Source organism: Glycine max, chromosome 19, assembly GCF_000004515.6.
Source record: "Glycine max cultivar Williams 82 chromosome 19, Glycine_max_v4.0, whole genome shotgun sequence".
Lineage (NCBI taxonomy): Eukaryota > Viridiplantae > Streptophyta > Magnoliopsida > Fabales > Fabaceae > Glycine > Glycine max.
The window spans coordinates 39,388,110-39,411,094 of record NC_038255.2 but is presented as its reverse complement, the minus strand read 5'-3'; the positions used below and the strand labels follow the sequence as shown (position 1 = coordinate 39,411,094).

Here is a 22,985-nt window from a genome sequence, read left to right as displayed (position 1 = left end):
ATGTAATGAATTAATTTGGTAAAACATTCCCTAAACAAAAACTTGACAAAAAAAAAATAGATGAAATAAATTCTAAAACTATCACACGACTAATAAATCTAAAATAAAAGCATTATAATATATCAAAGAGTAATGTTAGTGATATTATCTCTGTGATACTTTGTTTGTATTTATTGAAATTTATTAAAAATTATCCAACATATGTGTCTTGTGTATCGTTATGCATTGTATTAAAAACATAAAATAGTCATTATGCATTGTATTAAAAACATAAAATAGTTTTATGATGCGTATAATATTTGAAGAGAAAACAATTTTTAAAAAATAAATTAATATCCTTTTTAATTTTATTAAAAAATATTAATTTACATTCAAAGCAAAAGAAAAAAGTATTATATATTAAACTTAAAGTGACATAATTATTTAATAGGACGATCAATCAGTTGTAAAAGCCATTCTTGTAGACTTTAGTTCTCCTTCACCAGCTTCATAAAAATAGATAGTGACATGAGATTTATTGTCTCAAGAAGGACAAGAATTTTTCATATAGGGTTTTATGTTTTTAATTCATGAACTTTTTTTTTTTGAGTATTTCACTTTTAGTTCTGGAATAAAAAAATTGACCAGTCTTAATTTGTGATATTTTCTACTTATATTTTTAATTCTTGTTGTCAAATATTATTATTAAATGATGATGTTGTGTTAATTTCATTATTATTTAATTAAATTTAGTGGTGACTCATTTTCTAGCCATTCAAAGTCAAACCTTAGAAATGAAATGTCAAGGTCAAGAAGGACCCTTGTAGGCAGCGACAATATCATGTTTTGTCTAGAGGGGATCATCATTGAAGGAGGGAGGTTGGACAAACCATTGGGAAGGGGAGGAGGGGGGTTGAAGGGTTTGAATTTGGGAATGGGGTGACTTAGAAGAGGGAAGGGTGGTGCAACATGATTTGTTGATTAGATGAATTATAAGGTAGTAGTCAAAGAAGAAGGAAATCAAGAATGATTACGGGTTTGATTTTCTAACTAACAAAAGTTAATAATTAATAATAAATTTGTTGATTAACAATGAGAACATGATAATAGAAAGATGATAGTGATTGTGTTGAAGAAAGAAGGAGAAAGAAGAAATGATTTTATGAGAGAAAATTTATAATAAGATTATATATGTTTAAAGTAAAATTCATCAAATTCTAAACAGTACAATTCCTCTTTTTTTTGTTAGATCTCTTTTAATTGATTGGATCTAAGTAGATTAATCTTTTAATTCTTTCAAAAACAAAGAAAAAAAAGAGAACGATTACATTTGCTATTTCATCCTTACATTTAAGAGAAAAATGTAATGAATAATTTTATTTATTACACTACTTATCTTAAAATTTTAAATACAATCCCCATTATTACTTTAAACAAGTAAAAATTAATAAGTAATATTATTAATTTAACTGGACTTAGAAAAACAATTTAACTGGACTTAGAAAAACAATTTAACTGAGTTTTTTTTTTTAAAAATAGTATACAGACAAAAAGATAACAATAGTTTTGGACCTTTTTGCGTTTTTGGTTTATGGATTAGGACCCTGGTCTCTCAATACTCAGTCTGAATTGAGAATAACCGCGTATAATTTTATAAAGAAATTATGATTCTTATTTTTATGATTTGCATTGAAACCTAAAATATTTTTGACTGTGAATAAACATGCACTTGCTACTTTACCTTATCTCAGTGCCACTCATCATCATCACTATCTTCCCTTCCCTATTTAAAATCCTTGACTTATTTCTCTTCCAAACACTGCCTACTCCTTAATATCACTGTCACTACACACACAACACCACAACAAACTAACACAGTAACACAACACACACACATTACAAAAATACAAACACACCTCTCTCTCTCTCCCTCTCTCTCTGTGGTTGGTTTTTGATTTTGAAATTGTGGTTAGGGTTCATCTTTTTCTTGTTTGTTATATGAGATTGAAGCAAGCATTAGCAGATCTGTGATGGCGAGCACCCACATTGGGAATGCCGGAGACGCCGACGCGAAGGCCTTGAAGGGTCGCCCCAAGAAGCCCTCCGACGACTTCATCTCCCTCTTCCATGGCTCCGATCCGGTCCGCGTCGAGCTCACGCGCCTCCAGAACGAACTCCGAGGCATGCACCATTTCTACTTCAAAAAATAAAAAAAATATTATATCAAATACCTCTTCAATCGTGTGAAAAATTGTGCTGTATTGAACTTGATAAAAACCGAAAATAAATAAATAGTCGCTTCTTCTCAATTTCTCTATCTGGATTCTGGAGCTTGCTAAAATTGAGCTTATAAAAAGTTAATTGAAAAATGCAGTTACTTTATTCATATTTATGGCAATGCGTTTATTTTTATTTTTATTTTTGTTTAGTGAATAATCTTTAAATTGTGTGTGGTTTATTTTGATTGTTTTTTATTATGTTTTTTTAACAATGGATTGGCTGGTTTGCAGAGAAAGATAGAGAGCTTGGGGATGCACTTGCGGAAATTAAGTCATTGAGGAATTCAGAGCGTCTTAAGGAAAAGGGGGTTGAAGAGGTATCTTTCTGCTTCAAATTCTCTAAATGTTCAAAGCTGTTAATCTGCTTTGTAATTTTTTAAGAAAATTAATTTGTGAAATAGAATAGTGTCTATCTCGTTGGACCATCAAATTGCGGTTCAGAAAATTGCTTTTAGTAATTCTCTGACTTGCAGTATAAATGTTGAGAGGCTTTTGCTACGTGAAGTCAGTGTGCAATGAAGATTTCGGTAGTTAAAAATTTCAAATTTCAATATTATGACACCTGTGTTTTCATTTGTTTAATCATCTCAGCTAACAGATGAGCTGATCAAGGTGGATGAAAAGCTAAAAGCAGCTGAAGCTCTTCTGGAAAGTAAGGTACACTAGATATTTCCTCGTTGAATTTTTTCTTCACTTCTTGCAAAAACCATTATTCCAGTGCCACTTAATACTTATATGTTTGACAGAACCTTGAAATAAAAAAAATCAATGAGGAGAAAAGGGCAGCACTGGCTGCACAATTTGCTGCAGAAGCCACACTTCGAAGGGTTCATGCTGCACAGAAAGACGATGAAATGCCTCCTATTGAAGCGATTATTGCACCCCTGGAGGCAGAACTCAAGCTTGCTAGGATGGAGGTACATTTTGATGGCTATGTTATGCATTGAATTAGCTTTTAGCTGGGACCGGATGGTAGTTTATTCAGTTATTCAATGTCCCATGGATGCTCATTCCATGATCAGAATCAAGACCAAAGGGGTATATATTATTTATCCTTGCTGCTATATTATTTTAGGTGGCAAAGCTGCAGGATGACAACAGAGCACTGGGTCGGCTAACCAAATCGAAGGAGGCTGCTCTTCTTGAGGCTGAGAGAACTGTTCAGATTGCTTTGGCAAAAGCATCCTTGGTTGATGATCTGCAAAACAAAAATCAAGAGTTAATGAAACAGATTGAAATATGCCAGGTTTGTGATTCTTTTTTTTTTTGAAAAAAAAATAATTTTTGCTTATACTTGCTAGTAAGGCACATATTTTACATACTCAATTAGTGGAATGCAAAATTTAATGAAGTATGTTACACTCTTATGTTAGGAGGAGAACAAAATCTTGGACAAAATGCTTCGGCAAAAGGTTGCTGAAGTTGAAAAACTAACTCAAACTGTTCGTGAGCTTGAAGAGGCTGTCTTGGCTGGTGGGGCTGCTGCTAATGCTGTCCGTGATTACCAGCGTAAAGTGCAAGAGATGAATGTAAATATTAACCTTCTTCAGATAATCATCATATATACTGTTTGTTGTTTTGAGTCTATTGTAGATGCTCTTGGCTGCTTATAAGTTCTAACCTTCAAAATTGACATAGGATGAAAGGAAAATTTTGGAGCGGGAAGTAGCACGTGCCAAAGTTACTGCGAACAGGGTTGCGACTGTAGTTGCAAATGAGTGGAAAGATGCTAATGATAAAGTGATGCCTGTGAAGCAGTGGCTAGAAGAAAGAAAATTTTTTCAGGCATGTAAACAGCTCAGAAATTGCTTTTGCTGTCTTTTGCAAGTTATTTGGATGTTTCTTGCAGCAGATGTTTTGCAAAATACGCCTGTTGATTGATGTTTTGTCATACATACAATATGTCATTTACCGATTTTTCCTGTTCTAATCTTTTACACTAGTCTTCTTAGTTACATTGTGGTTGGATGTTTATATATCTAATGCCAAGGTTTGAGGACCATTGACTGGTAGAGAGAGGGAATGAAAGAAATAAAATTGATCAACAAAGTAGCTATCGCAATTTGTATTTCTCTTGTTGCCTCCTCCTGCCATGTTGATGAGGCAGGTGTTTCTAGCTCAGGTTTTGGAGCCAACACAGAAGTATTGTATAGCTTTCTACCCTGTGACTTCCCATTATTTATTTTTACTATTTTATATAGATTATTTGTTTTTACTATTATATCTCTATTTTTCTGCTATATACCATACATTCCCTGTATATTCTTGTCATCGATTAACATAGCAAAAACTAACAACTAACATTGGCTGATAAAAAAATGACAAAGTGCTTCCCTGATTTGAAACCAGTAGTCAGTCATAAGTGGAAAAACTGTAAGAGAAGCTGATAAATGTTTTTGATATTATTTGCAAGAATTTGAGTGCTAGAATGAAGTTATTTGATAGCACATAAATTAGATGGAGTTGTTGATTTTTTATTAGAAACTTGAATTAATTCCATTATTTTGTAGGGTGAAATGCAACAATTACGTGATAAATTGGCTATAGCTGAGCGCACTGCAAAGGCAGAGGCACAAATGAAGGTATATAATATGTTTATCTGACTCCAAACACTCAATTCGTATCGAAAAGCCTCTTCTAAAATATTTAATTGATATGACAGGAAAAATATCAATTGCGCTTCAAAGTTTTGGAGGAAAGGGTTAAGACATCTAATGGTAATTCCAAATTCACTGTATCAGATGGAAGAAACATTGCCACTGGGCCTTCGCGGAGACAGTCTTTTGGTGGAGCTGAGAGTCTCTCTGCATCTTCTTCCAATGGATATCAATCTAGGAAAACCTCAATTTCGAGACCAGGGTCTCTAAGATCAAACAGTGCTAATGTGTTACTAAAACATGCCAAACTTTCATCGAGATCATTCGATGGTGGTAGTAGAAACTTGGAGAGAGAGAGGCCAACTTCAGATGCCAATGGGCTAGATAACATGCCAAGAAACTCCAACATTCAGACCATCACCAGTGAAACAATTACTACACACGAGGAGAGTGCAAATGGTACTCCAGTCAAAAAATCTAAATCAGAAAATGAAGACTATGTTTCAGGAATGCTGTATGACATGTTGCAAAAAGAGGTTATATCTCTGAGGAAGGCTTGTCATGAAAAAGACCTGACTCTTAAAGATAAGGATGATGCAATAGAGGTATCATCTCATTTCTTAAATAAGATTACTGATTCCACATTTTCCCTCATCTAATTCAGTTTGTTGTTTTAATGTTGGAAGATGTTGGCAAAGAAGGTTGATACATTGAGCAAGGCTATGGAAGTTGAGGCCAGAAAAATGCGTAGGGAAGTTGCTTCTATGGAAAAGGAGGTTGCCGCAATGCGGATTAGCAAGGAACATGATCATAGGGCACGGCGAGCAAGTGCTCCTAGGGGGGCTGTAAATTCCCAGTCAATTCCTTCCAGGTCAATTTTTTTTTTTTTCCCTTTGTGTGATATTGTGTCTTTTATTCTTCATAGTTAAGTATAAAAATACATATTTTTCTACTTGAACATGGTTTTATCACTGTCAAAATATAAGATTTGGCTCCTCCAGATTGGTGTGTTAGGTACAGAGTGGATCAGCATTCATCATTGATGAAAAACTCAACTGTTTAAATATTTAGAAAGTACGAGCAACTTGATAGCAATATATGAATTTGTGAGAACTTATTGAGTTTCTCATGAATGATTGCCCAAATTTAGGTGCGCCCTGCACTTTAAAGGATATTAATATATAAAAATATATGATGTCAATATGAGCTTCAACGTTTAATATTGAAATGCAGCTGCTTATCATAATTCATAACTGAAGCTAAGATGGTCCCATTGCCTTTTGTATTTGAATTAGAACTGCTACCTATTGGGTAATTCATCTGGTACTTGAGTAATTACCCTGCCTGGTCTGGTTCCAGATACTTTACAATGCATTAGGATAACTGAAACAGTTTGATCCTGAAAATAGAGGGGATTTCAGTCCTAATATTTGGTATAAGTTATAACACAAAGGCTTGTATCTTTAAAACATAGTTTTACTGTAAGCATTTTATCAAGGGATGCTCTTGTATGTTGCGGTGAAATGATGCTATCATTTTTTTGCGGATATTCACAGCACTTTTCATTGGATTTTCAGGAGTGCACGTAACTTTTAGCCAAACTCCTTGGCATTGCCTGTGATCCTGTGTAACTCTAAGGAATTCTTCCCCCATGTGCTGAATATTGTTGTTGATTTATCATTTTTTATTCTCTTTTCCTTATCTCCTGTATTTAAGCTGTCTCGACCAGGGGTAAGGTGTAAAGAAGGGACCTTGTGTTCTTGTAGGGCATCCATGTCTTGTATATTTTTTTGTATACCATCTTCAGAAAGAAAATTTAGAATTAGTGGTTCCACTTGATTTGTGGAAGTGTATCTGAATATAGCTCGCTCAAAAGTTATTTCAAAATGCTTTGAGTTTCAACCTTTGGGCTGTACCTAATCTGGATTGATTATAGTCTAAACTGGTTTGAAGTTTTCTTTATTTTCACCGAACTCTTGGGAAAAATATATTGATGCCGCTCATGTTCACGTTTGGTTGTTTAATGCAAAAGCTGTTGGACATTCTTATTTATGGTAACGAAATCTAACAAAAACAGAATTACCAATTTGTAACTGACAAAGGTCTGCCCTTGGCCCGAGTCAGAAGTCTTTAGTGACCAAGCATTGTGCTCACGCTAGAGTTGTCTCTACTATTTCTAGTAATATAACAATATCATATATTATAAAAAAGAAATACACAAAAGCAAATATATTATTAAAAAGAAATACGCAAAAGTAAAATTAAGAGTTTACTCAAATAACGATGGGTGATACTATAATTTTGCGTTTCTATCTTATACATAGACACAAATTGATATTAGAGGATCTTAATCTTAGAAATACTTTCATTCAAAAACTAAAATTAACTAATTAGTATTCATTGCAATACAAGGACTTTTTATTTAATTTCAAATAAAACTAATTTATAGAATTTAATATTTAGAGATTAAATAATTGACTTAATTTTAATTCTAATACTGTATCTAACTTATTTTCAGTTTCAAATTTCAAAGGAACGCAATATATGATAATAAAATTCTAGCCAGTTAATTTCATTAATCGGTAAGAGTGACAAAAGGAAGGAAAGGTTTACTCAATCCTAGTCTTTATTCGAATTAACTACATCGAAAGAAAGGGTACATAATGATTTTTTTTTCTTAATTATCCTTCGTTTTTAAGAGTTTCTCTTCTTTTTTCCCCCCCTTAAGAGCAGGTTTTCAAATTTTATCCTGTTTTTAATGTATTGGGGTATGAGAGTAAGCGTTAAAAAATAAGGTAAAATTATCAATTTTCCTTAAAGACACAACGGTTCTGATATTAAATTTTTAGAGTGCCTATTGATGAGCACCCATGTGGCATGTTTGTTATGGCACAAAATTTTTGGGGTCCAATAAAAAACCTTCCTCTATCCTAATAAGGGAAAGTAGCAATCTACGATTTTTGAGCTTAAATTGTGCATTTTCTTCCTCATCGTTATTAATAAATGACACGGGATGAGATTGCAAATTTCATAAAATCGTATCTTTACATCATATCATTTCATATAAATACTATTACATCAACGGTCACAAAGAATGCACCACCGGTGATCCATTTTATCCCGGACCACACCATATACAGACCCATCAAACTTGTATTTTTTTCTTGTTGGAAAATCACACGTGTCTTTAATCCATGGAATCTAATCATTTCTCAATTGTGATTTATTTATTCATTATTATTATTTTTTAAATCGTGGGTATGTTTTTTGTTCTTTTTCATACAAAAACATTGTTTAACTTCGTGTGGAGGGAAAAGATTAAGAAGTCAGGTACGCTAAAATGAGCAGTGTAGGGTTTAGAGAAAGAAGATAGCGTCAGTGAACTGAAGAAGGTAACTTAGGAGGGAAACGGAACGATAAAGTATTTGATTTTGCACCCAAATGCGAATGTGATGGCACATGTTCTTCTGCTTCGCCCTCCTCTGCTTCGCGTCATGTCCTTTCGCTTCATCACCTCCTTTTCCTTCCACTCGCGCCTTTCTTCATTCCCTTCTTCTACTCTCTCCAAAACCAGGTATGCATAATTTCGCCTTCTGCTTTACCCTTTTGAAAAAGTTTTGAAATTTCGATAATAATGCCATAAGGGGTTGTTTTTTTGTCGTTATTTTTTTCTGGGTTTTCTCAGGACGAGTTTTCCTCTGAGAAAATTTTGGGCTCCCTGTTCGGTTCCAAATGCGGTCACTCCAAGGGCGTTTATGTCTTCTATCTCGACCACCGAAGCTTTTCACAATAGTGAAAGTCCCACAGCTTATAGTTCTGATCAAATTCAGGTGTTTTGTTGATTTGTTTTGATGTGTCAATTTGATTGTGCTAAATTTTTTGAGTGCCATATAAAAAAAGATGATATCTTGTGTGTTTCTTGTTAGTTAGTACCTTTGGGGTTTAGTGAATTGCTTTGTTAAATATGGTTTGGAAGTGGCATGTTTTTTTTAAAGGGTTGTTTGATACATGTAGGTGCTTGAAGGCTTGGACCCTGTGAGGAAAAGGCCCGGGATGTATATTGGAAGCACCGGCCCACGAGGGTTGCACCATTTGGTATTGTCTTCTAGCTTTTGTTTTTTTGCAGCTGTTTTGTTGATGCTTTGTTTTTGTTCTGAGGTTTTTCTTATTGAAGAAGTGTTTATGTGGTGTCATAGGTGTATGAAATTTTGGATAATGCTGTTGATGAAGCTCAAGCTGGGTTTGCTTCCAAGATTGATGTTGTTTTACTTGCGGATGATTCTGTGAGCATCACAGACAATGGTCGCGGGGTATGCTTTGTTGTTGTTTTAATTTTCTCATTGGTTGATTGTGCTTTGTTTGCATGTATCTTACTTTGTTCTTTTTTTGTATAACTGTGACCCGATTTAATTTTAATTTGAAGTAAGAACTTTGCCTTTTATTTACATTTAGAATTTAGATCCCCCTGAAAAAAATGAGTTGTTTTTTGCATACAGTATAAAGCTATTTTTCTTTAATGTAACCTTTAACTATTTTCTAACTTTCTTAGTTTTATGGAGTTAAATATTATACATGACAAACTAACTACTTCACAGTTGTGTCGACAACGCTAGGCAATTGTTATTTTGTGGAAATAAATATAATTTGCCATCTATTATGTTTTTAAGCTTCTATCTCTTGTGCTCTTTTGATCAGTGTTTATTTACTATCTTTTTCTTTATTTTGACTATATATACTAATTTATCTCATCATTCTCATGGAATGCAGATTCCTACTGACTTGCATCCAGTTACAAATAAATCTGCCTTGGAGACAGTGTTGACGGTATTGTTGCACATACTTGAATAAGTCTAGATACCATGCAATTCAAATCCAATTGAGTTTGTTGTGATATTTTAGCATAGAATATTATGTTTATACTTTATAGTGTAAGGAAATGCATGACTATTTGAAATTTGTTTGAGCTATTGAGTTATGGAGTTGATTTCCCCATTAAATAACTATTAGTTGTTATTATTGCTATAGTTGCCTTTTGTTATTCCATGCTATGAAGCATAGACTCTGACACGGATACCGAACAAGACACGGACACGAACACTTCGATACGACTAATGTCTAAAATATAGGACACGGCGACGCCGCACACCCTCAAAGAGAGAGACTCTAATAAAATGAAATATGAGTAACATATAACAAAATATTTAAATTGATGGTATATTCTTCTTTTAAAACCAACCTTCTATGTTTTTTCAAGTGTTTGAGTTGTGTAAAGGTGTCTGCTTAAGTGTCTAAGCCAACAAAAAATCATTTTTAAATTTAAAACCTAATAAGAAGTGTCAGACAAGTGTTGAACAATTGTTGGGGTGTGTCGGTGTCGGAAACGTGTCCGACACGGCGACACTTCAAACAAGGAAAGTGTTTGTGCTTCATAGATTCCATATGCTCATGTTTTAAATTTGTTATCCATTTGCTCATTGAAGGAATCACGATTTTGACCTTTTTTCACACCTGACATATGGAGCTATTTCCTCAGTCCTCGCCTTGATTATCTGTTTACTCTAGAAATATGCGATGTGAACTTGGTGTTTATGCCATCTATTAGCTTGTCAATGCTAAATTTGTCAAGAGGATCATTTAACCTTTTGCAGATATGATTAAGATTCTTCTCTTGGTATTTTTCTGCAAATGTTCTTGACAATATTCAAGGATATTCAAAGAACTGATTAGAGTCATCCATATCTAGATCTGTATTGTTGATGGACCTTACCATTCTTGTAGTTCCATAAAGATAAGGAATTGTTTAATCTGAGAAAATATTTTCTATTTTCATTTTGCTTCATGTTATCTGAAGTTTATACAGGAAAAAGTGAAAACAGAAAATGATAAAATGTTGACTGTTTCCTATATAAACTTTTAAAAACAGAAAACAAACTGAAAATAGAAATAATTTTTTTAAATGTAACTCCTCCTAAAATTTCCACATTTGCAAAGTTGGGAATTTGGGCCTTATGCTGTAACACAATTTTGCCCAAACTTTTGAGTACATTTTATTTATACTTGATCTTTATTGTTATTTTTTTTAGTTGATAACAGTAGTTTACTCTTATGAACTTTTCAGGTCTTGCATGCTGGTGGAAAATTCGGTGGTGCCAACAGTGGCTACTCTGTTTCAGGAGGTTTACATGGTGTTGGTTTGTCTGTTGTTAATGCTTTGTCTGAGGTATCTCTTTATCAATTTGCCGTTTTCTTTACGGTTGAATTTTTTCAAGGTTTAAACGAAATCAATGGATAACAAATTTCAAATGGGTATATGGATGTTTTGGCACTAATTTTACACACTTCATCATATAGTTAGACGCTAGCAAATAATGCAATCACTTTTATATCCTGTTTCTAGTCAGGGGTTGCTAATTATGCTTAGTTATCAATGTTATCTAAAGATTCAATTTACTATCTAACTTCACAGTTGCTAGAGATAACAGTTTGGCGTGATGGAATGGAATACATGCAAACATATTCTCGTGGAAAGCCAGTGTCAATTCTGAAATGCCTTGTGCTTCCAGATGAAAGGAAAGATCTTCGAGGGACACGTGTTAGATTTTGGCCTGACAAAGAAGGTTTATATTATATGGTCATGCTTTTCTAGGTTATGGAAAATTTCAGTTTTACACATGCTATACTTTTATCTTAACATGCAGTATTCACCACTGCTATTCAGTTTGATCACAACACAATTGCCGGACGCATTAGGGAATTAGCTTTCCTCAACCCAAAGGTGAAGTTGTTGATTTAATAATGTCCATTTGTGATGTTGCATGCAACACTAATTTTTCTCATTAGATATGGTCTTAAATGTGGTTATTTCATCATGACATTTTATTCATGGGTTTTCATTACTTCATGAATGTGTTGATTAGTGACCGAATTTCCTTTCATGACCAGATGGAACACTTCTTCTCTATTGGATATAAAAATCATTCATGAGCCTTCACCTAATAGCACAAGCCTTTGGGAGATTGAGTGATATGGTATCAGAGTCCCTATAACCAAGTGGTTAATTAAAGTTGAATTTAAGCATAAGATAAGGTGGCTCTGTGCATTTTCTATGCTTCCGGCCCACGAGCTCTTGTGTGAGGGGGAGTGTTGCACAATAAAAACCATTCATGAGCCTCCACCTAATATTTTACGCATTCGGGACACTTAGGTGATTAACATTCTTCTTTTGGAGTGAATTGTAAATATGGCAATTGGATAAAAAAAAGTGTTAACCGCTGGAACTGTAATTTGATGTATTAAGCAACTCTTGTTAAGTTTTCTGATCCTAAAATTTCAATTTTTTAGTAAATAGCTTCCAGAATTTTTTTCAATGTGATTGAAGGGATTAAGTTTTAGATTTATCCTTTTTCATTATCTTAGACACAATGAAGCACTGTAGGTACTTACAATCGTTTAAAATTAAAACTGTCTCCTTTCTCCCCATAGTTTAGCATATGGCCCAATTAATTTGTTTCTTTTTCAAAAAAATTAATAGAAACAGCATTTTATTTGTTACTGAATTTGGAGAGAATTATGAATAATTTTAGGCAATAGCACAACAAATTTTTAATAGATAAATAGTATACTTGAATTTTGGTTTTTTAAAATAAATAATATTAAGCCTAGCTCTTCACTTCTAATAAAATTTCTTGTTGTATTACTCTTAAATTAGATAGACGTAAGCTATTTGGTGTCAACAGAAATCATTATCCCTTCGTATCCTTTCATATGTAACATTTAATGCTTGGCTATTCTTTGAATCTGCAGGTTATATTCCAATGGCTTTAGTAGTGATTTAAAGGGAAAAAATGTATAAATTAAAAATGATTTTAGGAAACTGGTAACAACTTGTTCATTAAGCTGATCTTTAAGTCTTGTAGAGTTCTAATGTCATATCACCTTAAATCAAGAAACACCATTTTTTGTTTGTTGCTTTTTGAAGAACCTGTCAATGCCATTGGCTCTTGATTATCAATACCTTTGCTGACTGTTGTTTGTCTCTGTAAATTTGTTGAGTTCCTCTGGTAGATGAAAGAAGCTATAAGATATTCTACTCTACAATTTAGCATAGTTGAGTCTTCCAGGTCTAATAGATGAAAGAAGTTATGAAATAGAATTTAGAAACATCTTTTATTTGATGTGTTTGTTAATATGAAATTAAGATGTTTTGTAATTGATCAGAGTTGAGGGCGAGCCCTGGCACAGCTTTAAAGTTGTGCCTTGGTGACTGGTTGGTTATGGGTTCGAATATGGAAACAGCCTCTTTGCATATGTAAAGGTAAGGTTGTGTACAATGATCCTCCCCTATACTTTCGCATAGTGAGGAGCCCTCTAGCAATGGGGTACACTAGTGTTTCTTCTTTTTTTTTTTTGGTAATTGATCAGAGTTCAAGCTTTATCTTTATTTATCGATTAGGTTGAATATTAGTTTTTCTAGATCTTTTGGCTCACCTAACAAACCAGACCGAGCTGCCTCTAGCATTGTCACTCAATCCTCATTGTGCCACCTATAAATCAAAGACTTTCAGAAGAGCATTTATCTATCTACTTTGCGTCTTACAATGGGTTTTCTCAACCACTGCAGCTTACAATCACGTTTCGGAAAGAGGACAATGATCCAGAAAAAGTTCAATATAATGAATATTTCTATGCTGGGGGATTGGTTGAATATGTGAAATGGCTTAACACCGATAAGGTCTAGTACTTTTTTACCTTTATGCTTGTAATGTATGGTTAATGTCATTATTTTTTATTTTTTTATTGTTTGGTGTTTGCTCAGGTAGGATATCTTATTCTACTCTGATTTCTGTTATACTCTTGTACATCACATTTTATTATCTGTGTTTTTCTATAAAATATTTGTTATACTTCATAAAGTTTTTACTGCACAATTCTTCAAGATCACAACTCACAACTGTGAACTTCACATGCCAATTATTTAAAAAAGTTTAAATGGTGCAAGTTTTATTACTCACTACTGCTTTTGGGGTAATGTTATTGACACAATCAGTTGAATCACAATTGAACTCACCCCTGCACTGGGGTCATTATATCTCTGTAGTTTGTCAGGCAGATTAATGACCTAGACCTATGCCGGATGATGCCATGACTTGCACAGGTTTTTGTTAGTATTTCACTTTCAGTTATGTGGGTACTGGGTGGGTAGCATTAAGTTTTCTTTACATGCTGCATGGGAATTAATAACTTTGGTTTGATGTCTGACAGTTGCCCATGACTGTAGAATAACAAAATAAGGCCAAATAGTTAGATCTGGAAATAAGGCAAAGCAGTTACAGTAGTAGTTAGTTACAGAATTAGTTGGGTAGTTAACTTAAATAGTAGGAGTGTAGAAAAGATTGGAGGAGATTTGTTCAACTGTGAAAGGGGCAAGCCTTGGAGGAGATATCTCTACTGTGCATTTTCAGTCTAGCAATAAAATTGTTTTCTTTTTTCTATTTTCTTTTATGGGTTCACAACAATGCTTGTAAGTGCTGATTTTCTATTTTTAAAAAAGGTTATTTTCTTTAATTTGTTCCTTTTAAATTTTAATTGAAAAACTACTTATTATCTAATATATTTGGATTTGATGTTTCCAGTAGCTGTAAATTGGTTATTGACTAGTGACCTTCTGTTCCAGAAAGCTCTTCATGATGTTCTGAGTTTTAGAAAAGAAACAGATGGCATCACAGTTGATATAGCTTTTCAATGGTATGCCCTCCAAGTCCAATTGATATATCAGAGTTAGCTAGTTATATTTCATCTATTTTGTCAGGATTTGTTTGTCTTTGTTTGGCACCTGACTCCTTATGAATAAGAATAAGTTGTGAAGTTAAGGGTTAGTCTTTTATATCGTGTAAATATAGAAGCTCAAAATGAACAATGGAATTGTATATTTTCCTGTATAATATGGTTGACAACTATTGATAATTCCATTTTAGTTTGTGATTCATTTCATTGCTTCTTTACCAGGTCTGAAGATGCATATTCAGATACAATACTGGGATATGCTAATAGTATACGCACTATTGATGGTGGCACTCATATTGATGCTATGAAGGCTTCTATAACAAGAACTCTTAATAGTCTTGGAAAGAAGTCCAAAGTTATTAAGGTATTCCTTAACTGTTGTTTCTTTTTTCATTTATTTTACCTGTTGTTGATTTGTGCCTAGCAACTTTCCTGAAATACAAAACTCCTGCTCTAGACTTTGCTGCTTTGTTATTCTCTGACAGTAACTAATCACATTATTTTACCCTTAACTTTGGGTGCACTACAGTAACTAATCACTCAAAATGCCCAATCACTTTCCTTATTTTATATTTTCTCCTTAACAGAACTGGAACTTCTGTACATGTTGACATGTTCTATTAAACATGGTAATTGTATAATAGCAAATGTCTCCCTTTGTCTAAAATGGATTATTTTATGAATAGTTCACAAAGTGGATTCTTTTCATTGTTAAATAGCATTCTGTTCTTTGCAGGAGAAGGATATTACTCTAAGTGGCGAGCATGTGAGAGAGGGTCTAACATGTGTTGTCTCAGTCAAGGTCCCAAATCCTGAGTTTGAAGGACAAACAAAGGTAATGCCTTTATATTAGTTTGATGGAATGCTTATATTCTTGCCATTAGGCCTCCTGGAACATTGGAGTTTCCACAATCTTAATTTCTTTTCCTGTATTTCATGGTACTCCCTTTTGTTTTTTCTTACCATTCTCTTTGCTGTGAAAAGACAAGGTTAGGAAATCCAGAGGTGCGAAAAGTGGTTGATCAATCTATTCAGGAATATCTTACTGAGTATTTAGAATTGCATCCGGATGTTCTTGATTCAGTACTTTCTAAAGCTCTTAATGCTTTTAAGGTAATAATCTCTTTCTCAAGTTTACTATTCTGTATTTTAAACCCTATTGCTGTTGATAGGAATGTTAACCAAAAGCTTCCTTGTGAATTTATTGTCTAATTAGGCAGCTCTGGCAGCAAAAAGAGCAAGGGAATTGGTGAGACAAAAGAGTGTTTTGAGATCTTCATCCCTTCCAGGAAAACTAGCTGATTGTTCATCTACAGATCCTGAAGAATGTGGTATACTTATTTCTATTTGATGTGGAACTTATTTTACTTACCGTTTGAATCACAATTTTGTGACAGACCTAGAATTATTACTGTTAATCCTGCATATCATATAACTCTCAGAATATGACATTTGTTGAGATCTCACATTGACTATGAATATGGCATAAAACTTATAAAAAAGACTTGGACAATCCTCATTTCATGAGGTAGCTTTTGAACTTGAGTTAGCCCAGCCCATATATGAGATGGTATCAAAGCATATCGTAGATCTGATATTGGGTCACCCTCAACTGTCCAAAAATCTATCTGATCCCATCGCTTTTCTAGTACAATACATAATAAAAAAAATATTTCTATCTCCCTGCTCTCGATCTTCAATCCTTGGTGTGAAGGGTGTGTTGAGACTTGATATCCCTCTGTGACTAGATATGGCTAAAGGAAAGTTTATGAAGGCTTGAGCAATCCTCACCTTGTGAGCTAGTTGAGGGTTGAGTTAGGCCTAGTCCAAATTATAGAACATTAACATATATATATATATATATTTGCTTGCAAAAGTGCTATTATTTTATTGTGTTTTCATCTGGAATTGCTATCCATATGTTATCTCTTTAGTCAGTTTAGTGCATGTTTTCCTGCTCTTATTCCTTTGTAGTGATGCTTGCTTGTCTCTGAATCAACTTAACAAATGCTTAAATTAACCAGAGATTTATCATTTATGTGACAAAACAAAACACACTCAATTAGAAATGAAAAAACAAGGATAAACTCCATTTATGTTGTGCTAATGTAACTTAAAATAAAAATATTTTCAATGAATCTACAGAGGAATTTAATTACAATGATTTGAGCAATGAGAGCAGCCTTTCCAGAGTCTAAATGCAATAGCATAATAGCCATCTCTTTTGATTGATTGCTTTTCTGAAAGCATTGTTGTCATTCCTATGCGCTTCTACAGTATTGTAAATCGTAAAGGTTCGATAAAGAGCATGGGAAATTGCTGGTGGTCCATTATAGTAAGTGGTGGAGGATGAATGACATCACATGCTTCCTTATTTCTGGTTTTTAGCTAAACAATTTTTTAGATTAGATCAAGGCTAGGAGTCATAAAAGATAAAACTTGAATTCTTTAATCTCTTTATTTCAGTGTATTTCTTCTGAATTTTGACTTGGTCTTCCCACCTAGTTATTTTTAGAGTTTTCAAAAGTATGTCCTTATCAGCTATTGCTGAATTATATTTCAATTTTCAAAGCTGTAGGTTGATTCCCTCAGGCAATTGTGTGCAGCTTGGTTTGTAAGGATTGGGGTAAAAACAATAATTTAAGAGTCCTTTGGTGATATTTGGGATCATGTCTAGCCAATAATATTCTACTCTTTAAAACTAATTGCTTCTTAATAGACCCAGGACTATTTGTTCAATATATTTGCATTTGCATTGTATATGTAGAGCTTTGTCCTAGCATGGTTAATCAAATTAGCTGAGATCTTTTTGTTAAATCTTTTGATGAGGTGGTAGAGTGTTTTGAATTGAAAGTTCTTTGTTCTTTGTCCCTATATTGCAGAAATCTTTATAGTTGAAGGTGATTCAGCTGGAGGAAGTGCTAAGCAAGGGCGTGACAGGCGCTTCCAGGTAAAGTATAAACATTTGGATGAAAGTCTGCACAAAACCAAGAAGTGCAAAATTCCAAAGAATTTTTTAATCTTTGTTACATGCTTTGCAAAAGTTGGAACCACTGACTCTCCTAAAAGCTTAAGCTCTTAGGTGTTGACACAAGACATGTTTTATTATATCTTTAACATGCTCCTTGCAATAGCCCTTTGAGTTTGAAGGGCAGTTGTGGACAATGCACAGCCTTGCCACCCAATACCTTTTGTGAAATTAAACTTTTTTATTAGAAGAATGGAGGCAGTATGGACCAAACTCCTGACCACTTGTCAAGAAGGCTTTGATGTAATTTTGAGGACCTAAAATCTTACATTCTTAGATGAAGAAGGCGTAGAACTGGTTTTGTTATGTCTCTAATAGAAACTTTTTATTTGATTTCTTGATTTAATTTTTTGACTAGTTTATGCCTTTGAGAGTTAGAGTTTCATTTGGACACAAAGTTATGTAAAATTGTAGTTGTGCACTTGTGCTTTTAAGATTGCCACTTTCATCTTGAAAAGCAAATAACTAAAGGGAACTCATCTTTTACTTTTTTTAGAGGAAATAATTTTTGTTTCCTATATCCTTCTTGTACAATATTGCCATTTCTACCATCTTTGGATATTAATAACTAACTTGATGAAATCTTAGAGGTGTTAACATTGTGAATTGTACAAGGTGCATTTTTTTCTATGAAAAATTTATTAAAATGAAAGTAATATAATTTTGTTTTTTTTTATTAAATCTTCATGTTACAAAATGGTAGATGTCATATCACAGGTTTCTAAGTTTAAGTATCTGGGATCAATATTACAGTTACAAAACGATGAGGAAATTAATGAAGATCACACTCAAGATACAAGTTGAGTGGTTAAAATGGAGAAAAACATTGGGGGTTTTTTGTGACAGTAAAGTATCTACCAAGTTCAAAAGGTGTGAATGTTGGGCTTTAAAGGTATAACAATAGAAAAAGGTGGGAGTAGCAGAATGAGAATGTTAAGATGAACCTGTATGCAAAAAAGGATAGGATACAAAATGATTGTATACAAGGAGATATTGGTGTGGCTCCGGTTGAGGAAAATATGATAGAAAATTGGTTAAAATGGTTTGAACATGCAAAGAAGGTCCCTAGAAGCATCAATGGAGGTAGTAGATTGTATGGATTTTAGCCTCGTGAAAAGAGATAGAGGAAGACCGGAAAGGATATTGGAGAATATTGTTAAAAGAGTTCTCATGGTGAATAATATTCCTAAGAGATTTTGTTGTCATTAAAGCTTTATGTTACATTTTGAATGTAAGAAAACATTATAACAAAGGTAACATTGTGTTCAATAGAAATTTAAAATTTTGTGGAGTTTTCACATATGGATTTGGCTTTCATACTTATTGATAATTTCTTGATTGAATATTCCAATGCTTATTTTTCTAATTGTTGTATCTAATCTAATGCGTTAAATTCTTTGTTTACTGACATGTGGAGCACTTAGTTAGATTGGTGTTTATTATGTATATAAAAGAAATATTTGGAGTTGTGCAAGTTATTTATCATACCATATTTGATGCAGGCCATTCTCCCTCTGAGGGGTAAGATTCTGAATATTGAAAGGAGGGATGAAGCAGCAATGTACAAAAATGAAGAGATCCAAAATTTAATTCTTGGTCTTGGTCTCGGGGTGAAGGTTAAAATTGTTCATGTTTCATTAATTTGCTATTAAGGAAGGAGTGAAAGCACATAAATGAATAAATAGATGATTGAAAATCCTGAAAAACAAGCTGTTGTCAAGTATAACTAAATTATATTACTGAATTGAAATCTCTTCAATAACTGGTACGTTTTGTCTTTGTCTTAGTGATTTTCTTTTTGTTGAAAAAAAAAGAACTGATTTATAGTGATATGATATATGATCCTGACTCCTGAGTCCAAGTGGAAGAGTACATGCATGCAATCTACTTAAAATTCTAATTTTAAATAGTAAAGGAAATCTTTAAATTGTTGAGATTCCCAAATGAAGGCCCACAAAAAAACAAGTTAATACCAATTGATGTGAATTTCAAAATGAATTTAGAGACAAAAAAATAGAAATGTGAAGATGGACATGGTAATTAGGAAAAGACAACAGATACATTTAGGGTTAATGTCAAAAGTAATCCTGATTCCTGAATATGATAGGAAGTTAAAAATGATCGATGAATTCCAAAATTGAATTGGAAAATCCATCTTTGAATAGTATGATAACTAAGCTATTAGTGATATTCTCGGTACCTGCATTAATGCATCAAAACAATTATATCAGAGTAAAAATCCTTGATCACCTGTGCCAGAATCCTTTGCTCTTAACTAACATAAAAATTTTAATTAGGAAATTCCTTTTGTTGTTTCAGGGAGAGGATTTTAAGAAAGATGCACTCCGATATCATAAGATTATTATTTTGACTGATGCTGATGTGGATGGTGCCCACATCCGAACACTGCTACTGACATTTTTCTTCAGATATCAGGTAAAATGATGGCAAAATGCTAAAATCTACTCTTACATGGAAGATGAAAACCTAGTCGGCTCCTATAAGATATAAATCAAAATAAATGATCAAATTTGATGCAGTGTTTCTTTCTTGCAGAGGGCTTTGTTTGATGAAGGTTGCATATATGTTGGTGTTCCACCATTGTACAAGGTTTGCCTAAAGTTTTTGCTACATGGAATGTCTATCAGATGGAATCATGCTAACTTTGAGCTATCTTTACTGAAATAATCAGGTTGTAAGGGGAAAACAAGTGCACTATTGCTATGATGATGCTGACCTTAAAAAGCTTCAAAGATCATTCCCTCCTAATGCATCATACAACATGCAAAGGTTCAAAGGTATGATGAGAAGTTATTTTAGTTGCATGCATTAGAAATATTTGTAGGCTTGTATAACAATCTTGACAAAATAAATTTTATATAAAACAATATCTTATTTAATAGATAGGGTTATTAATGTCTCAAGAACTGCTATTTTATCATGAGGTAGATCAAATGAATCTGACTACAAAAGTGGAAAAGTATATGGAAATATGGGTGGTCAAAAAAATGAATTTAAAAATAATTGGATGCACTCATCTTAAACTACCAGTCTCCCACCTCAAATTTGTGAACAAAAAAAATTGTACAAATTAAGATTTTCTTGTTGTCATTGAGGTTGTTTTCACCCTTTGGCGATTCAGGTTTTAGTTACACCATTTCAATAATAGGGAGTTTTTGTGAAAAGCGAAATATCTGCTTCATTCATGACCATACCAAATAAGAGGAACAATATGACCTCATGTCAGTACTTGGGGGTTTAGTCGATCTTGTAATATGATTATCTCTGCCATGAGTGGGGCGTCTTGTAGACCCTTGTAGTGAACAATATATTAGTTGAAGAAAGTAAGTTTTAAGAGTCTATTGTATTGAAAATTATCTGTTTCTTTTAGTTTATGACTTCTACCCATTTATTTTAGTAGATTCATATGCCTCCCCAGTCCCCAATGCTGAACTTTTGTTTTTCTCTGGGAGCTAATTGTTTTACAATGTTTTCTTGATTCTATTGATAATAGCGTGCTATTGTATATTTTATAAATGCAGGGTTGGGAGAGATGATGCCTTTACAACTATGGGAAACAACCATGGATCCAGAACGCAGGTTATTGAAGCAATTAAAAGTTGAGGATGCAGCAGAAGCAAATATTGTTTTTTCCTCTCTTATGGGTACTCGGGTAATGTGACTATGGCTACATATTTTGTGATTTTTTTAAACCTGAATCTATTTGTTTCTTTATATTTTATTACTGATACATTGAACTTTAAGAAAATTATGGGAACCGTATTTGACAATTAACTTGTGATTTCAAATTTTCAATACATGTTTTAATAAAAAAAGGGGGAAATCATCAATGCATTTGTGAACTGTGATCCCCCAAGCTGTTATGCACATTTTTTGTATTAAAATAAATAATTGAAACAAGGTAGTTTTCTATCTGAGTCTCCCTGATGAAAATTGAGGTGGCTTATGAAGTTAAAAAAATAGCAATGATCAATGTGTTATGTTTTTTTGTTTCTTGTTCATGCATAATCATGAAATATGTATTGACATGTGCTGTGTGCTTAAAAATACTTGAATACTGGCCTTGATTGATGCTAGATTCTAAGATACAAACAATGTCATAACAGTAACAGGTGATTACCACCGATCAGCTTAGTAGTTATTGTTGTTGTGCCATAATCTGATTTTTATTATTAATTTGTATCAGGTGGATTTTCGGAAGGAACTTATACGAAACTCTGCAAGCATGATTGATCTTGATCAGCTAGATATTTGATGGTGCAGCTAGATGTGGAGAAGTGGAATGCCTTCCATATTAACCATACACTACAATACAGTCAAGCACAAAAAAATTTCTATATGCTGGGGAATGTGGAGAGGTCTTGAATGAAAGCAAGGCTCCTGTTTTTTCATTGGTGCCATTTGATGATTTAGAGGAAGGGTTTACTAGCACAAAATGGAGTTGCACTTTTAGTTGATGGGAAATATTTGGGAGGCATGTTGGAGGTTCTAATTTTATTTTAAAAAATTTGTCAAGTGCATATGTTTTTTGCCCCCACCTATGTATGGTCCCAAATTTTGTAACTGCACGTGTAATCATATTCAAGTACTTCAGATGTTACCCTTCACAGGTTACCATTAAAATGCAAGGTTAAAGTGTACTGTGATCAAACTGGGTCGAGTATTTGCAGAAATACTAGAATTGAAACTTTTTTTGTGTTCCTAAATTATGTTTGAACGGTCAATGACTGAATGAAACGCGTGTATGGGGAGGCATCAACTTTAAGGAACATGACAAAGGCTATATTCACTGATATACTGCTACTTATTAATCTGCCATTTTGATAGCCGTGGTAAATTTCTTTGATGGTCTACAAAACACTTGTAGTGCTAATAGCATTATACAGATATCCCTTTTGCGTTTTGCTTGGGTCTCATTGAAAAACTAGTGTAGAATTACATGAACAGTCAATTATTTCATGCAACTTATTATACTTAGTCATCAATTATAATTAAATTTATGTGAATTAAAATTGATTCAATGCTGTTGATTAAAATATCAATAATTTAATTTCGTGTCGAGTATGAACTTCGAAATAAGTTTTTTTGTAGGAAAAATATTTTGGGATAAATGTTAGTACAAACTAAGACTGAAACACAGGTTTCAAGCCTTTTCAAAATTAAATATGCCACTAAACTAAAGTATATTTAATGTAAATAAGTATACAGAATTTTATAAATATTACCTTTATTACAAAAATTTATAAACTTATATACCGGTTCATGCAATTTAATTAATGATCTTATCAGTTTGACCAT

General features: G+C 33.3%; 2 protein-coding genes across 2 annotated transcripts; both read left to right on the top strand.

Moving 5' to 3' along the window:
- The first annotated feature begins 1,672 nt into the window (after positions 1 to 1,672).
- LOC100814485 (microtubule-associated protein 70-2) lies at positions 1,673 to 6,858 on the top strand. Its single transcript, XM_003553336.5, has 11 exons — positions 1,673 to 2,160; positions 2,490 to 2,575; positions 2,850 to 2,915; positions 3,005 to 3,175; positions 3,334 to 3,504; positions 3,632 to 3,787; positions 3,897 to 4,043; positions 4,769 to 4,840; positions 4,921 to 5,460; positions 5,542 to 5,726; positions 6,433 to 6,858. The coding sequence occupies exons 1-11, from the start codon at positions 2,010 to 2,012 to the stop codon at positions 6,449 to 6,451; spliced, it is 1,764 nt and encodes a 587-aa protein (XP_003553384.1). The 5' UTR covers positions 1,673 to 2,009; the 3' UTR covers positions 6,452 to 6,858.
- Positions 6,859 to 8,129: 1,271 nt separating this feature from the next.
- LOC100807172 (DNA gyrase subunit B, chloroplastic/mitochondrial) lies at positions 8,130 to 22,452 on the top strand. The gene is made up of 21 exons (XM_003554076.5): positions 8,130 to 8,429; positions 8,541 to 8,685; positions 8,870 to 8,950; positions 9,052 to 9,165; positions 9,623 to 9,679; positions 10,974 to 11,075; positions 11,322 to 11,472; positions 11,554 to 11,630; positions 13,476 to 13,586; positions 14,529 to 14,599; positions 14,861 to 15,002; positions 15,375 to 15,473; positions 15,623 to 15,751; positions 15,855 to 15,969; positions 17,521 to 17,588; positions 19,169 to 19,282; positions 19,986 to 20,102; positions 20,223 to 20,276; positions 20,359 to 20,464; positions 21,209 to 21,339; positions 21,874 to 22,452. The coding sequence occupies exons 1-21, from the start codon at positions 8,308 to 8,310 to the stop codon at positions 21,940 to 21,942; spliced, it is 2,175 nt and encodes a 724-aa protein (XP_003554124.1). The 5' UTR covers positions 8,130 to 8,307; the 3' UTR covers positions 21,943 to 22,452.
- Positions 22,453 to 22,985: the final 533 nt, after the last annotated feature.

What these genes read in the sequence shown, in the direction of transcription:
- LOC100807172 (XM_003554076.5), top strand. Translation starts at nt 8,308, where the DNA reads ATGGCACATGTTCTTCTGCTTCGCCCTCCTCTGCTTCGCGTCATGTCC. An exon ending in ATAGTTCTGATCAAATTCAG is followed by an intron (nt 8,686 to 8,869) that starts GTGTTTTGTTGA and finishes TGATACATGTAG; the next exon opens with GTGCTTGAAGGCTTGGACCC. An exon ending in TCACAGACAATGGTCGCGGG is followed by an intron (nt 9,166 to 9,622) that starts GTATGCTTTGTT and finishes CATGGAATGCAG; the next exon opens with ATTCCTACTGACTTGCATCC.
- LOC100814485 (XM_003553336.5), top strand. Translation starts at nt 2,010, where the DNA reads ATGGCGAGCACCCACATTGGGAATGCCGGAGACGCCGACGCGAAGGCC. An exon ending in AGGAAAAGGGGGTTGAAGAG is followed by an intron (nt 2,576 to 2,849) that starts GTATCTTTCTGC and finishes TAATCATCTCAG; the next exon opens with CTAACAGATGAGCTGATCAA. An exon ending in AACAGATTGAAATATGCCAG is followed by an intron (nt 3,505 to 3,631) that starts GTTTGTGATTCT and finishes CTCTTATGTTAG; the next exon opens with GAGGAGAACAAAATCTTGGA.